At 44.0% G+C, this 17,306-nt stretch overlaps 1 protein-coding gene across 1 annotated transcript in view; it reads left to right on the top strand.

Moving 5' to 3' along the window:
- The first annotated feature begins 137 nt into the window (after positions 1-137).
- Positions 138-17,306, top strand: part of LOC8026098 (cap-specific mRNA (nucleoside-2'-O-)-methyltransferase 1) — a 48,994-nt gene continuing 31,825 nt past the window's right edge. Inside the window, exons 1-12 of the mRNA XM_029976263.3 lie at positions 138-363; positions 2,095-2,208; positions 6,076-6,138; positions 6,952-7,008; positions 8,234-8,323; positions 10,480-10,545; positions 11,653-11,751; positions 14,125-14,162; positions 14,472-14,633; positions 15,798-15,890; positions 16,101-16,172; positions 16,270-16,364. Coding sequence (XP_029832123.2) covers positions 330-363; positions 2,095-2,208; positions 6,076-6,138; positions 6,952-7,008; positions 8,234-8,323; positions 10,480-10,545; positions 11,653-11,751; positions 14,125-14,162; positions 14,472-14,633; positions 15,798-15,890; positions 16,101-16,172; positions 16,270-16,364 — 983 coding nt within the window. The 5' untranslated portion in view covers positions 138-329. The remainder of the gene's footprint in view (positions 364-2,094; positions 2,209-6,075; positions 6,139-6,951; positions 7,009-8,233; positions 8,324-10,479; positions 10,546-11,652; positions 11,752-14,124; positions 14,163-14,471; positions 14,634-15,797; positions 15,891-16,100; positions 16,173-16,269; positions 16,365-17,306) is intronic.

Here is a 17,306-nt window from a genome sequence, read left to right as displayed (position 1 = left end):
AGTGTGTGTGATCTCTATGGCGCTAGCCCACTCGGTCACCGATCCCTCATCTAACCAAAGCGGGACCGAACTTTGAAATCATAGATGGCGCAAGCTGAACCTCAATTCAAGTGGTTGTCTGTTTAGCCCTGCAGTCCAGAACTCTGGTGCAGTCCCAGTCGTGTCTATCCATCCACCCATTCAGCCGCGGCAAATATGGCGGCGCCCAGGTTTTTGGCATGAAGTGTCGTGGTCCAAAGTTCTGGATACCGATTTCGCCGTTTGTTTCTATGACGCAAATCAGATAATCCAGGTGTCGCGAAATCGCTCAAGATCATTTCGGATACGCGATGGCTGCGTCTTTCAAGCCCGCATCGCTGTCAGGTGCGGTAGTCGCGTTCTTTTGTTTTCTTTCTGGTTCTCTGCCTGCCCGTCTGTCAAGATCGGCGACGCATTTAACCGATCTGTCCCCGTACAATTTTACCCATGCACAACTTGCTACTTCGCAATGAGGAATAAGTGTACGCGGAAAGGAAATTGTCTCCCTTTACGCATCGAACGTAGTCCACGCTTTCACGCCTTGCGCCGGACGAACTCTGTCCTCTGCGTCCCCCGATAGCGTGTTATCCGATCTTGCGAACCGTTATTGTGACGTACTGTTTCATTTTTTTGTTTGTTTTGTTTTTACCTGAGCGTTGGCACGTGAAGCACCGCTTGAACTCACACGCATGTACAAACGCACGAATTTTGTTAAAAGGCTCGCGTTTGACGCGACGCAGTTTTAGGATGAACTCGCGTTTCCGCAATCGTGTGCTTCCTGCGTGTTTTTGTAACGTTCACTCGTTGTTTTTAGTAACGGTCGACAATTTTCGGTTTTCATTTGCTGTCCCGATAATCCTTAACATAAAGTGTGCACAATAACGAAGGCAAACAGGTAGTATGTCCGTCAGTTGCATTAATGTAACGGTATGCCTTTCATCGATTGCTGATCGTATTAATCTCTTCGATGCATGCTGAGGTTCGCGGTTGCAGGCTGGCGCACATGTGCTGCGTTTATCTTATACCGTGATGCCTCGTCGAATGAAGCTCTACTCGTGACGTCATATCAAGTGGACCTTAGCGAATGGCGTTTCTATTTGTACACTGAGAAAGCTCTACCAGCAAATGCAAAAAGAAACAAAAACAACAAACGTGTGTCACCAGTGTGATATTTATTTTTGTGCAAGTGCAGCAAGTAGAATATTTCAAGCTTTGTTGCTTTTTTTTGTGTTTGTGAAAGAGTGTAGTGCCAGTTGATCTGCAACTGCTTGAACGGATGGGTGGTGTTTGGCGATTCTTCCATCTTTCTGAACTTCCCATTCCTTCTGCTTTGCTGTTTGAAGAACATTGCTCTTTCTGGGCATGTGCTCAGGCCAATGTAGGGTTGGAGGAGTTTCAAATCAATCAAATTTGAGGTTTCTACGTGCCAAACCGACGACGGGTATCTGGCGCGTCCCAGTGGAAGACTGAGGATTAGTTTCGACCACTTGGGGATCTTTTGCATTGTGCCATGCTTGCATTGGCACCTCACCATTGTCTTCTTCCTGAAGCAAAATGCTCTGAGAAACCGCAAAATGCTCTAAGAAACCAGCGCCGCTCACTCATTTCCACGGTCTGTGCTTTCAGAGGGGGTCGTAGCATTATCTGTGATCAAAGTGAGCATCGTCCTTGTTTAAATTGCGGTAGTAGTTCGTAGCCATTAACACGATGAAAACGACGGGACCTCTCTTTCAAATGCCCGTCCTCGTCGCCATCCTAACGAGACGCCCAAAGCGTTATTGAAGGAAGGTAGCTAGCACTAGAGGTGGGACAAATGAAGCTCCTTCCTACTGTTCTCTTGCTGTCAGTTACTGTCGCGTCTTCAGTTTGTGTCCGTAAAAGTGGAGATAGACGCTCCCACACTCGATGCTACGTGTTGCTTAGTGAAGCCCTGCTTTCGCGGGAAGGACGATCCCTTACTCAGTCATTGTTTAGTGAAACAGTACTTGCCGAGACGGCGGGACCCCCTGCAAAATCGGAAAACCAAGCTATGTGTCGCGTGTGACTCGTGATGTTAACACTCTATTCGTTTTGAAGATTCCAGCGACGAAACTGATGGAGACCACGAGCCAGCAAAGAAAGGGCATGCCCAAACAGCAAAGAAGTGGAACAACGAGCCCAACAGGAAGAAAAGGCAGCTATCACAAAATGGTAAGGGACGTTCCGGCGTTTGTAACAGACTTTGTAACTTTTGTCGCTGCGGCGGGATGCATTTAGCAGGATCTCGGTTGAGACGGGATTCGTTTTCGGTCGTAGCTAGGAAGACGAAATTTGTTCTTGCAGCCAGCTGCGATAGAATGCGACGTATCACGAATGAAACTTCAGTAAATATCCGAAATTGTTATATTTGGGAAATGTTTTTTAATTAAACCGAAAATGAGAATATCCTCCGACCTGCAGCCGCGAGCGGCGGCCATGAGAAACACGTGGTATGACGTCAATGGGGGTCTTGTAGAAGGATAGAAGGTTGCGCGAATACCTGCTCGATAAAAGGCAACTTTTCTATAAATCTTGTAGTTCCAACATAAATATAAATACGTCAAAAACCCGGTTTCATCGACAAAACTTTTAATACATGGAGTTTTAGTGGCGCCATCTATCCTCGGTCCACAAAACCGTCAGCTCTATCTGCTACTGTGAACAGCTGCCAGAAGCAAAGAGGGAGGGGGACAGAGCCGGACGGGTATGACCGGACCCGGATGAGACTTTCCTCCTTTCAGCATATTGTTCGCGCTGCGCCAGCACGTGGTCACGCGGTCGCGAGCGGATGAGTTCTCGCTGTTCACTGATGGCTCTAAAGAGAGAGCTTCACCGGAACCCCGCGCCACCCCCATTGACGTCACAGCGCACGTGACTCGGAAGATGGTGAAGGAGTTGAGAGGTGCCGAAAACCTCAATCTTTGTCCATTTTTAAAATAAAAACTGGGACATGCAGGCAAAAGCGGTTTTTTGTTCTTTACTTCAGAAAGGTGGAGGCACCAACTCCCAAATTATTTAAACAAAGCACTGAAATTGTTTTACAGCTCCTTTAAGGGGGGACACTACCTGGGAATGTCAACATTTGAACCGCTTACTCAATCGGCGTGATATTTTCGGGTGGTGTTTGCAGCCATATAGCAGGAGGGCATGCAAAGCTTCAGCCCTGTGAACCAATTTTATACCCCCAGAACGAAGTAAAGCATTGCTTTGAATGGAATCTGCTCAAGAAATCTATCGTTGAGAAAGAGAAATGATGCTGATAACCGTATATTTTTTTGGTGAAATGCATACTGGATGGAATACTTGTTGCCGGTTACTATGAAAAGAAATTTAAGAAAATATGCATTTTCAGGTAAAAGAATGGTTGAAAAAAACATTTTTTTTTTTACATTTACCAACTTTTGCAAATTACAGTTTTTCATAACAAAGGAACATGAAAATTCAAAATCAAAGTTCATAGTAAGCGGCTCCATAACGTTTCGGCATATAAGCCGCAAATATTAAGTCTCTCGATAGTTTCATACTGAAACGATAGTTTTATTAAAGGGACACTGACAGGGTATTTATGCTCGCCGAGGTTGTTAGTTGTACGTGACATATGAGGGCTCAACTACCCAGAACAGAATTTGCGGCTCGAAATTCGGTTTCTTTCCGCCCGAAAACCGCCGATCAAGAATTGGCCGGTTCGAGTCTCGCTCACTCTCTTTTCTGTGGTCACGGGCCGTTTTCTAAGGTATCGATGCGACCACCAAATTTAATCAAAGTCGTGGGTCACTGAAGGCACACACTCAATATTAAAAATAGAAAAAAATATGAAACCCATTTTTTGGGGCTTCTAAAAAGCTGTAAATACGTTGATTGAAAAAAAAAGTTCCACAGACAACCGGAAGCATTCTGTGCGTTCGTCGTTTCGCGTATCGTGGGACTCGCGGGGACGGCGATGGCAGCGGACGACGGGCGTAGGACCTCTATTTCAGAACTGTCGTTCGCGGTACCGGCGAATTCTGTCTACCGTTAAAAGAGAAATTTGGGACTGATCAAAAGAATTGGTATTCACCCCGTACGACACGCCCGGCCACCAAGCCGATTTGCACGAAGACGTCGCCGAGCCGTCGCTCCCTTCTCGTGGCTGAAGACAACGCTCGCGCAAACGTCAAGCACGACGTGTCTACTTCGAGTTGAATATGCACGCGTACGATTTCTTTACTAGGTGCGAATGTCCCCAAAGCGTGGTGCTTCCCGACTTCGACCCGGGAGTGCTTTTGCTAGAGAAAAATCGACAGCAAACTTTCAAACTTACAGTTTACCGGCTGAATTATTACTAAGGAAAGAGATCCACCAGAAACGAGATGCCCCAGTAGCTCAGTGGGAAAGACGTCCACTTCACACGCCGTAGGACCGGGTTCGATCCCCCGCGAGTTTTTTTTTTTTTTTTTTTTTGCAAACAATTTCCGATGTTTACATATATTTTTCTTTTTTTTACAATCATCACTGAAGAAACAAACAAAAAAATAACAAACAAATGTTGTGGACGATACTTCGCTGAATTAAACGGTATGGCATTTCCGTTTTGACACCTGCGAACTCAATGTAATCACCTTCCACAAAATGCAAGGAGCATATAAATCAGGTAGCATCCGCTTTCCGAGGTGCCCGTAAATGTTCTACAGGAATTGCAGCCAGCCATTGGTCCCGATCCCGTTGATCTTTCGACAATGCCACTTTTTTTCGGATGCAGGACATGTGAGCCAGCTCTTCACGCAACATCTTGGGTTTATTCTTTTCGGAGCCGATCATGGAAATTCACCACGGGCACTCACTACTCATCTCTAACTCCTCAATGTACAAAACAACTCATCTTGGAGTACATAACAACGAGCGGAACAAACATAACTGCAAAAGAATCGCACGGCAAGCAGTTCCCGCACGCCGCATCGCACGCCGCATGTCCTGTCGTCTGCTACCGGAAAGGAGAAAAAAAAACAAAAAAAAAAAACGCACGGTCGGGTGTAGCCACGTGACTTCCGCCAGTCACTCTCTTCTCTCCACTTCTCCGACCTCCGTCGGGTTTCGGTTTCGGTTTCGAGCAGTTGCGTCTTTTGGCTTTATTAAAGAAATACGCTACTCTGTTGCAAAATATTAATTGGGTAGTCCTCCGACACCATAATGAAGCGCCTGGCAAAAAATAAAAAAAATTTTTTGGGGGGTGTCAGTGTCCCTTTAAGGGAATATTTATGCCGAAAAGTGGATTGGAGAAAAAGGCATTAAAAGTGCTTGAACCTCTATCTTTTCTTTAACATTGGTGAACTGAAAATAATTATAAAAAAAAGAACTATGCACTATATACAAATGAAACTTTCTGGGAGTACTCTCTAGATGTTGGCAGATGTAAATAGGGCATTCTTCAAAATCGCCTTTTTTGCAATTTTTCTTTTTTTTTTTTCTGACTTCTAACTTCATGTTTTGCAAATAGGTGTGATAGGGCGCTTATTCGAACATTTCGATGGGTGGTGTTTATTGAGATTGAAGCTCAACACCTGTCTTCTTTCATTATGTTTTCGAAACCGTAAATCTAGATACATAGTTTCCTTTTTAAGAAAAATTGCTTGGAGGTGTTTGGGGCATTTCTTTTTAAAGAATGGTCCTTGCCTTTCTTTTTACTTGATATTTTTGGCTCTTTTGTTAGCCTTTTCAGCATCAGCATGGGCTCTAGATTTGTTCTTGTCTTGTCATGTTTCTTTTCATTATTAAAGGGTTGTTTACCTATGTCCTTTTATTTTTAATGCTTGTTACCTCTTTGAATAATTAGTAGTAGGTGTGTATATAACTAGATAAGTGAACAAGTAATACATAGCAATATATTTATCACACGCAAACATACATGCGTGTCGCTTATTAGCATTACAACCCTCTTTCAAATGAGCGTGCTGAATTTGAATACCAATCCAAATGAAATAAGGACGTCCTGCCTTTGCACGTATTAACCCTCTTCAGAACTGTCCAGAAATTTATTTGAGCCATCACTTTTGTGCCCTTTAGAGTCCAGCGATACGGATTCGGAGCTTCATTCTCTGAAAAGGGTGAAAGGACCATCACAGAATGGTAAGGAATAAATCTCTCTTTGTTGTAATGATAAGGAATAAATCTCTCTTTGTTGTATCCACAGTAAAATTATCTTCAACTTTAAAAATTGACCAATTTTGCAACATATACTATGTTTCAAAAGTAGAAACATGATCAATTTTTAACCTATGGGCACGAAAGTTGGCAAATTTTCAAACCTTTCTTATTCTTTCGCTTGATTTTTTAACTTCAGGTTTGGAAAAGATTAGCAGCATCTCTAATAACAAGTCATTGAACACATAGGAAATGAGTCAGGACTTCGTCAAACAGAGCCTCGTTATGCTTTGTTAAACGGGCATTTTCAAAGTAAAACCATTCGTTGTGGAGAAAATGAAACCCCGAGTAAATTCACCAACTGTTTAGAGCACCCCTATACAAGTGTTTTACATTTATTTCTATTTATTTTTTTTCTGCTTGGGTTAAGATGGTTGACATCAGCTAAGCAGAAAGCTCAATTGATTCAATTCTCTTGTTCCAACAAACAATATGGACTGCATAATCTTGGAACATTGATTGACTTTAGTGGATGCTTCTCCAGCTGAGCAGAGCAGTTATATTGAAGTTTTGACCACTGTGGTCAGAACCACTTTTTGTGGTTTTTACAACAGAAGCAGCATTTGGACAACCAGATGCTGTTTTTGTGTCAGGAAACATGTGGTTTAATAAAAAAAGTTAAAAGAGCAGTCTTTAGTGAACTTGCAGTCATTTAGTGCTCTACCTAGAGCATAGAAAGAATTGAAGCCTACAGTTTGACAATTTATGATTGACAGCATCAATTTCTGGTTTTTGCAGATGGCTACAAGAGACCAAATGCCCTGCCAAAGTCAAGAAAGGAGGGTGACAGTTTTGGTAAGGGCAGTAAGTGGTTCTGACATCTTCTTGGGCAAAGTGAATTTGCCCTTTATGGTGTCATGTTCATTTAATGGATAATTACCAGATCTTAACAGTATGAATTACGGATACAATACTACAAATTACAACTCGATACAAGTACACTGCTACAAGCAGCCACAATAATGTAAGTACTGTGGGTGGCATTGGCTGCAGTTGGACGAAAGTGTGCCATCCTAAGAGCGAAAAGTGAAAGTTAGCTAGGTGGCGCAAGCTGGCACCCGATTTGAGAGGTTCAACCGTGTCTGTCCATTCAGTCATCCAGCCGCTGCAAATAGGACAATGCCCGGATTTTTGGCAGGGAGTGTCGCATTTCAAAGTTATGGATCCCATTTTTGTTTGTTTCTGCTATGAACATCAGATCACTCTGAGTTCTTGAACCCACTCATAAAGCTGTTGCATATGCGATGGCTTTATTTTTCAAACTTGCAGGTGCATTCTTTAGTTGTTTTTTTCTGGTTCTTCGCTTGTCAGTAAAAATTGTTAACGCATTAAGCCAATCTCTTCCGAACGCTTTTACAGTTATATAAAACTTGCCACTTGCCATAACAAAGCACATGTGTTCTTTATACTTGTACACATGCATCCATGTGTGCAATTATAAAGTAGTATCCATTAATGCCTCCAACATTATCTGTGCTTTCAAGCCAGGCACTATATGAAAGATGTTTGAGTGCAATGACCTATAACTTCCTATTCATTCTTGTGAACTGTTATCGTGAGAAACTGATCTTTTTATCTGGGTGTTTGCATGTGAGGCAGTGCTCAAATTTACATACAGGTATAAACACTCGCATGCATTTTATCAAACGACACTACTCTTCTATTTTTCAAGTGACAGTTTTTTTAGCAGCTCGTGCTGCTACAATTGTGTACTATGTATTGTTTTTTGCAGTATTCACCTGTTTGTTCAATTAATGTTTGATGACTTCCAGTTTCTCCTTTCACAGTTGTCTTAACCTGTTCGGTTCATTTCTATAAAAGTTCAGACAAAAACTGTTACACTTGATGTAATCAAGCAGTTCTTTGGGGGAAACAGCAGTCCTTCGCTGAATTTTCATCCAGTGAAACAGTATTTGTTGTGATGATCTCAGCCCGACAAAAACTGAAAGATTAAGTTATGTGTTACATGTTGTGGGCAATATGTTGTGTTGTACTGATGTTCGTTAAATTCATTTGAAAGGTTTTGGCCGGGAGATGGATGGCGACCATGAGCCAGCAAAGAGGTACAACAATGAACTTAGCAGAAAGAGAAGACTGCCCCCACAAACCGGTAATAGACATTTTCGTGTTCGTTGGAGCTCTCATGACCATGCCTCCGTAGCCCTAGGCATGTGTTAGAATCTAGGTAGAGACAGGATTACAGTGTAAGTTACAGACTTTGACAGTGATGAAGCTTTTGGTCTGTTGTAAAAGAGGTATGCAGAATGCAGATGCTCTTATTACAGACTTTGACGTGGACTATGACTGGAGTCTGTACTAGCCATTGAGACTCGTGAAATGTGAACGGATATTAGAAAAGAACTGGTGTATTGAAACTCGTGAACTTTGAAGGGTAGTGAATATTTTACTGAGCTTTTACTGGCGATCGTCATCACTGTGCTCTTTTCGTTGCAACCGCACCAAAGTTGAGTAGCGTCCGGAATACTGACTGCTGTCAAAGGGTCTGCTATGATAGAGTAGTGAACTACTTACAGGCTCCCTAATATATTCCATTCTATCAGAATGTACGTTCTAACAGAATATATAATAAGCGAAGTTGGCTCAATAACACATATACGGAGGCCAACCGAACATCACAAATCATTATGTTACAACCGAATGTCTGCTGTAACGCGGTTGTACAGTGGAATCTCGTTAATTCAAACTCGCAGATAATTGAAACTGACATGCAGGTCCCGTCCTATGTGTTTCTAGGGACAAAGCTACCTGTAATTCAAAAGGAGGAGCTGTATCCCCATCCTGATTCATAATTTCATATATTTTCTGGTTTTGTTCGGAACCGTAGACGTTTTAAACGTGCTCGTTTCTTTTTGAAGGAATGATTGACTCGAAGAAACTTTTGGGTTGTCTGGAATCCTCAACTGCCAAGCTGCTTTTTAATGCTGCTCCAGAGATTTTCTTAATCTCTTTGAAGTTTTGTTTACGGCGATAGCTGTTGTGGGCTCTGTCCCCCACTGGAAATGATGCCCGTTGTTGACATTGTTGTTGCAGTTGTTGACGTAGTAGTTGTCGTTGATGTTGTAGTTGGTGATGTAGGGCGTCCGTTGTCGAGGTTGCAGAATCCTCGAAGAAGATTGCTTGCAGGAATCGAACCTGGGTCCGCTGCGTGCGAAGTGGAGGCGTTATTACTGAGCTGCGCCGCAGCGTTAACACGACGCTTTAAACTTAGGCTTTTTATGATACCCGACTCTGTAGAAAAAAAATAAGAAGATATAGTTGATAACAAGATGTAGCACCGCCAATGCCAAGAGCTCATGCCAGGGACACATTTCACGCACTCCAGAACAAAAATAAGAAACAAAGGCGTTCGGAGGAGAGTCGAGAGGCATTGTCGACTGGCACGAACAGAGAGCGAATGCCGAACACCAGCCAGTGCGTTCCGAATGCCGGCCAGCGCGCGTGAAATAGAATACAGAGTTTTAACTGAATCTTCATGTTGTTTGCTTGCATTTTCTCTGTCGTCCGCTACCGGTCGGACGTCTATTTTGTTCGGAACGCTTTTGTTCGCAGACCTCACGGCGCGTGAACGCGACGCCGAGGCCCAACGAATTCGCCGTGACTTGTCGCAGCTGTCGCTGCGACTGTTCTGTGGGTTAACGCAGGACTGCTTAATTCTTTGATTTTCTTCGAGAATATTTTATATTTTCTTTCTTACCTCTTTCGAGTTTCTGGTTGTTTTACTAGCCTTTTAGGCGAGCAGGTACAAGTAGGCGATGCAAGTGGTGTGGGAAGGCGATTCCAATCGAGCGATGTCGTGGGTAGGAAAGATTGATTGAAACGTGTGGACTGACGGGGGGGGACACCTACTTTATTTTGATGAGTGACATGGGTGGAGATTTAAGAGAAGCTGATGCAGTGTCGGGTTATGGTGGCGGGTCTTATGTAATAAATACGGGTGGGACACTTTCCTGAAAAGTGTGAAGTCGGGCAAATCTAAGGTTTGTTTCATTGCTGATACGCTAAATGCACGGTGATTGTTATGAGATAAGAAACGGGCTGAACAATTTTGAATGAAATTTAGTGATGTTGCAATAATGCAATTCTAGTGAGAATGTTTCAATTTAAGCAAAGGGGATAAAACCTGCAGGTAGGTAAGCCCTTTAATGTAGTTTTCAGGATTGAGAACTGCTCTACACGGAGCATATCCGTGAACACAGAGTGAAGCGTTGCATCATGGCCGACGCCATCGCTTTCTGGCTTTTGCAGATGTGTACAAAGAACCGAATGCAGTGCCAAAGTCGAGGAGTGAGAGCGACGGTTCCAGTAAAGGCAGTAAGTCACACCAGCTCCGTTTTCCTCTCAAGCGTACTGAATTCGCCTCGTCACGTTTGTGGAAAAGGTGCGCACCAGTTTTGCACGGTATGAATTACTGAACCGGAAAGAACATCACGATTCAACAGGAATTCCCAACTTACGGAAAAGGGGGTAGAATATGTTTCGGCGTGTGAGCACGAAAACTTTGGAAACGAAGAAGACCGAACCTATTAGTACTACAGTATAGTCCCTCTATTGTAAACCCAGGTTCTTGGGAAACATCTTTATAAATTTTACAGGCATACTTCATCTTTGGTTCACCATATCCGCGCCTTCGCTTTATTTTTTTTTCTGTACGAAATTTGTACTCCAATATTGGTTTATTTATTTGGTTCCTTGGGACGAAACGTTGGTCTTGTGTATGGTTCAACCGGACGGTCACCATAAGGAGACCAGCCAACCTAGCCCTAGAAAATAAATTCTCGAGGGAGCGGAACTTTGGCAGCCGTAAGTCTCGCATGAGCTCCGGCAATACAGCCTTCGTGGCTGAAAGGTCTGGGGAAAGCAAGTTTCTAGATGCCCACGGGACCACACGCAGTACCAGAGGAACAGTACCTACTGCCGTAAATTGGGTACATTGACCACATTAAAAAACGCTCGTAACCTTAAGATCAATAGTCCCCGACAGTAGGAAAACTGCAGGAGGTCTTCTTTTGGTTGTACTGCTTCGGCCTCTCGCGAGCTCTGAATGTGCACGTGTAGCCAAAGCATGGCAAAAGACGCCAAGTGCGTGCCAGAGGCCAGGCACCCAAAAGAAACGCCCCTCCCTTCACATCCTGTCGGTTGCTATGCGGAGAGCAAGTCGTCTGCTTCTTGCGCAGGATTTGCGGTGATGTCAGAACGACGCCGAGTTTTAATTGGCTTCAATTGAAAGGATAGTGGGTAGACCTCAATATGTACTAGATGCCTTGAGCTTTACCCACTATTTATTCAAACAGCCAATAAGAGCTCGGTGTTCTGACATCATCGCAACACCGGAGCAAGGAGCAGACGAACTTGCTCTCCGCATAGGAAGCTCAATGGGAGCCGTTCTCTAAAGTCTCCGGCGACGTCCTGTTGCAACAGGTCCCACCAAGTTCTCGCACTTCATGCCCAACTCCAGCGAGGACGACGACGAAGACGCCCGGAACAGCGAAGACGGAGGAGATGCCAGCAACCAGATCGGTGAGACCCGTTTTGCAGTTTTGCCCGTGCCTGGCTGCGGCGACCAATGGTGGCATCCCGCGGGAACTCCGACGTTTTTTTTAGCTACCCGAAACTAAACACGTTTTCTAAATATAGCTAGGCTTTACTCTTCCCGGCATTCTACATATCTCTCATATCTAACCTCGAGATAGCTGTTGAGAAAACAGGAAATATGTAGAGGCGATGCCAAAACCAACGTTTGAATTTCTCCGCACCCTCCGGCGGTGAGACGTCGCACGTCGTATGACTTGCAAGTTGATTGGGCAGCCTAGAAAACATATTTTGCGCTCAATATTTTATGCGCATCTTTTCGTTTTGTTAGCATGAGCTTAACCAGCATTCATCTCAAGCCACCAGATTTCTGGAAACCCTTTGGGAACAAGCTGTACTGCCTCCATTTTGCCCCATGTTTCATCTGGCGTCACATTTTCAGTGTGGCCAGTAGAGTGTCTCTGCCTCTCAGTCTAAATTTGAAACTTAAGTACCATATTTGCACGAATATAATGCGAAGGCAGGTTTTGATGCCTTCAAAAAGAAAAAAAAAAATATTACTATTATAACGTGAACTGAGGCCGCGTCAATTTCTCGCACTCGGGGGCATAGCAGATGTGAAAAGTCAATGGAAATAGAAGAAATATCAGTTTGTTTTGACTGCATTCATCCTCACTGCTCAGGTCCTCCCGTTTACAATCCACTTGGCGACTACGCAGATAAGCAGCAGCACGGCACCTGCTTGTCTGGTAGTTCCTTTTTCTTCCGTGCGAGCTTCTCGGCAGCCCACAATCCAAGCCAGGCTCGAAGCAGAAGCACCAACACACCAACACCAGATCACTCTGGAGCAGAAACTAAACAATGCGCAGGCAGAAAAAAAGACTGCTGAATCCGATACACGATCACACTTCTTGTTCTGGTAATAGGGAGTTTTAGAATAGCGCACGCTAAAGCGTTGCGTATGCAGAGAATAGCGTCGTCGCCACTGCGCATGCTCCGAACACAAACCAGGTTTTTGTGCTTTCCGTGCGCAATTTTAGCGTGCGCTATTTCTCGGAAATAGCGTGCGTACGCAAAGAGTTTTTGCGCTTCTCTAAGGAGGATTCGTGGGATTTGTGATGTTAAGTTGGCTAAAGCCAAGACGAGCAGAGTTAAAAAAATGGCGGCTTCCAGGATTATGTCGGCGGCTGCTTTGGCGGCATCGTGAGTGCGACGTCGGCGGCATCCTCGCGATTGCGATTTTCAATACGGGACGACATTGTACTCGGTTTGGCAACGATCACCGGCAACTTGATGCTTGCGACGCGCGAACATTTCTCGGCGAAGGTACGATGTGCGAAGGTCAGTACACGAGACCTCTCTTGCCGAGGCGACGCAAGCGGACACGACCGGTCAACCGCTCGTGTTGCATTCTTATGTTTAAACAAATCTGAAATGCTACTCTGGACCAAAAAAACCTGTTTTTTTTCTAAAGTTACAGCATTTCGTGCGTGAAATAAAAAGTGTTACTGTGTCTTGGTGGCGTCGCAGGCGCGAGATGCTTGGGCTTTTGCGTCGGGACAGAGAAACGCTATTTTACAACTCTTGCTTCGCGTGCGCTAATACAAGCGCTAAATTTAGCGCTAGCGTGCACTAAAATTGGATACGTTATTCTAAAACTCCCTAATGCCTCGTGTTGCACGATTGTGTAATTGCGGTCGGTGGTCTTGGCTTGGCTTGTGTTGACTTGACTTAGCCCGGCTTGGCTTGGCTCGAATTGGCCGGTGCCCGCATGGCGCGCACGCGTGCGGCGTGCGCGCGTTGTAAAAACACAAAAGCGATAAAAATGCTTTTTTTATGTTTTCTATTCGCCCCTTCACGTGGCCCAATGGCTAGAAAATGCCCCTCCACACCCCCACTTCTTTTTCCATTGGATCTTTTGCATTGAGCCGGAGGGATGACTTTCTCCTCTGGCTTTCTCCAGACTCGCGCGCCTCGTGGCTGAACTCGATTCCGAATATAACGCGAGGTGCGTTTTGGAGCACGTAACTTCGAAAAAGACTCGCGTTATGTTCGTGCAAATACGGTAACTTCAAGGGAGACAGACGACGCGGATCTTCAGAGTTGCCCTTGAAGACGTTTGTAGCGCGTGTTCTTCAAATGGTGAAATATTTTATTGCTCTTTTGTCGGCACGCGCTTTTCCCAAATTCAGATTTGACTGGAATATCCAGTCATAGTTCTCAGTCATTTGAGACATTGAAAAGTATTAGTACTATACCTACAGTATGTACTTTTGGGGAGTGTGAGTACCTTTTAACTTCGAAGTTTGTTTGTTGCTTGTTTCATGTTTTTGAAAGTGGTCTTGTTTTCTCTCCGACCAGCTTCTGGAAACTACAGCACCGCTTCAAAGAAGATGATGGCAAGTTGTCTGTTCCTTCATTTATTTTATTTTGCCACATGTCGTGGAAAAGAGTCAGAAGTGCCGCAGGATAGTGAGGGAGCGTATGTGGCGACTTTGTGACTACGACATGTGACCACGAGAAGCGATTCAACATTACAAAAGGATTCGAAAGCAAGGCAGAAGCTCAACGGAGACCATCCACTCATGAATGGTCTGCATTGAGTAGAATTTAAACTTTTAAACGCATATAATCCTCAAAATGTGGTACATACATACTTTACCCGTGTGATCAAGGTCAATAGGGGTTTCCCTCTGTGCCTCTTGCAGCAAATAATGGGGTACACGAAGGGCAAGGGTCTGGGCAAGCACAACCAGGGCATGAAAGACATCATCCATACCTCCAAGCAGCGGGGTCGCCGGGGTCTTGGCCTCTCCATGGATGGCCTGGAGCCCAGCACGGATGTCACCTGGGATTTCGAGAAGGAGGAGGTGAATACTCTCTTTTTCCTGGTGTGCTGAAAACTGTAAAGGCTCGGAGAGTGCAGGCATCATGTTTTTGACTCGAAATCGAATATACTAAATATTCGAATTCTACTGCAAGTTGAATTTTAATATTCAGAGCTTGAATGTGAATCGAATTTTAATATTCACACGTGACAGCAAATCAAGCTAGAACGTTCAAATTGGACGGAGAATCAAAATAGAATATTCACATTTGACCGTGAGTCAAATTAGAATGTTAAAACTTAACTGCGAATCAAACTCTAATATTGAGTGCAAAACGAATTTCGATATGCAGACAACTAAAAATAAAATTTGAATATTCAAATTTGACTTTGAGTTGAATTTGAATATTCAGATTTGACTTTGAGTTGAATTTTAATACTGTAAACGACTTAATTTTTGCGAGGACCTAATTTTCACGGATTTTGTGAATTGCCCTCAATTCGCGAAAAATAGGTGCTGAAAACAATTCCGGTAAAATGTAAACACATTGGAATCTATATTGAGATCCCATGGCTTTCGCGAAAATTGGGACCCGCGAATTATTCAAAAACTTCAGCTCTGACCTAAATCGCGAAATATTGAGCCCGCAAAAAATAAGTCGTTTACAGTATTCAGATTTGACTGCAAATTGAATTTGAATATTCCAGTTTGACTAAATTAAATTTAAATATTCAGATTTAACTTCAAATTGAATTTGGATATTAAAATTCGACTGCAAATGAATCATTAACTGGGAATCAAACACTAATCTTCAAATATGATTGTGAATAAAATTTGAATATTTAAATTTAACTGCAAATTTAATTTGAACATTCATATTTAATTATAAATTGAAGTTGTAAATATTAAAATTCGACTGCTAATCGAATTTGAATGTTCAAACTTGTCTGCAAATCAAATTAGTAGAATATTTTCGAATATGAATATTTTACATTTTATGCGAATCGAGCATGGATATTGTAAGAAATGACGACTGTAAACCATTCCTACTTTAACACCCGTTGAAGTAGAAACAGTTTCGTGAAAAATCCGCACCACGTGAAGAGGCCTACGAGGCCACTGCATTATTTTGTCTTTTCGGCGTAGAAAAACATCTTCGATTACAGAATGCTCTCCTCAAGTTGTTTTTCGTTTGCGGCTTTGTAGATTGACGTCAGGGAGTATTTGGATTGGATGCCCCAGTGCACCGAGGAGCCGCCTGACATCAAGGAGCTTCGGTCGTGGGTTCAGGAAGGGAAGGTGGGTCTTCCTCATGCCATTGTGTCTAGAATGCTTCTTCGATTGGTGTCTCTGTCATCCTATACCACCCTTAAATCAAAAGGGGTCGCAAAGTGGCAACAAATGGCCATGTCAGCCAAAGTTGATCTCAGATTGGGTCTCCTTTGTCGCGGTTAGGCATGTAGTCTTTAATCATTTCTGTGCCGCGCTGTTTTTTTTTTTTGCACTCAGAAAAAGCTTAGCATCGACGACGAGACGCTGTTCTGCGATCCTGAGGTCCTCAAGAACGTCCTCGACTCCAAGGTAGTTCCGGGCTAGCGTTTTCGAAACATTGGGAGAGGGGAGGGGGGGCGAGGAAAACTTGCCGGTCATAAACCTTGGGGTCTCGATCTCATTGCAGAACATCTTCGACAGGCTCGAGCCGGAGGAGATGCGGAGAGCGCGCACGCGTTCTAATCCCTTCGAAACTATCCGGGGGGGCATCTTCCTGAACAGGCAAGTGCTAGCCTCGAATCTCGATTTTTCGTTTTTGGGTGCAGCGGCACCAAAAGACCCGACCTGCCCTCGAGCAAATCGACGGTGTCTTTCGGCGACGTACATACAAAGTCCGATCGAGCGAAGGAAACCCGACTTTTCGACCCGCATAAATGAACTGCGATGCAGAGAGCTCAAACTCCGTGAGAATGTGACGTGTGCTCAATGATGAGGTGAGAAAGGCAAAGAGGAGCTTCAATCCAGTTTCTGGCGCGAACTCCCTAACTTCGACAACGCTCGAACGTCTTGCGCACCTCTAGCACGCACGTGCAGCCGAAGCATGGCAGAAGGCACGGAGCTTGTGCTGGGGGCCGTGCAGGGTTCGTAAGACGCACCCTGCTGTTCTTGCTCTGTCAGTGACTGTGGCAGTGGTGATAGAATCAGAAAGTTTGTGTCCATGACGTCACCTGGATCAAAAGATACAAAAAGAAGAATTGGGGCAGAACCAACTATGTTGTTGTCTAATGAAGCAATTAGCTGCGGACAGAATTGAAAAGGCCGCTGGCGGTCACATGTCGGTTTTCTCGCTAAATTTAGCGGGTAAACTAAATTTGTGTGTAGATCACGTGGCGTCGTGCCACGTATGGTAATTTTTATCGCTAAATTTAGCGGAGAAAGTGAATTGGTGTTGAGGTCACGTGACGTAATTTTCCCGCAAAACCTCGTGGGGAAACAACTTCTGTGTAGGTCACATGATATAGAGTGATCTGACGTCATTTTTCGCGCTAAATTTAGCGGGGAAAATGAACAGCCACGTACATCAATGTGGCCTGAAGATGCCAAGAAAGCTTAATCGCTTTAAGAAAACAAATTTGTCCATGAGCCAAGGGTCACAAATTCATTGAACCAACCAATTAGATTATGGGTTCCTGTGGCGTTTATTTCAGTGAAAAGGAAGTTGTC

Source organism: Ixodes scapularis, unplaced genomic scaffold, assembly GCF_016920785.2.
Source record: "Ixodes scapularis isolate PalLabHiFi unplaced genomic scaffold, ASM1692078v2 PGA_scaffold10__122_contigs__length_95168666, whole genome shotgun sequence".
Taxonomy (NCBI): domain Eukaryota; kingdom Metazoa; phylum Arthropoda; class Arachnida; order Ixodida; family Ixodidae; genus Ixodes; species Ixodes scapularis.
Note: the sequence above shows the minus strand (reverse complement) of the source record. Positions and strands in the feature narration are given on the sequence as shown.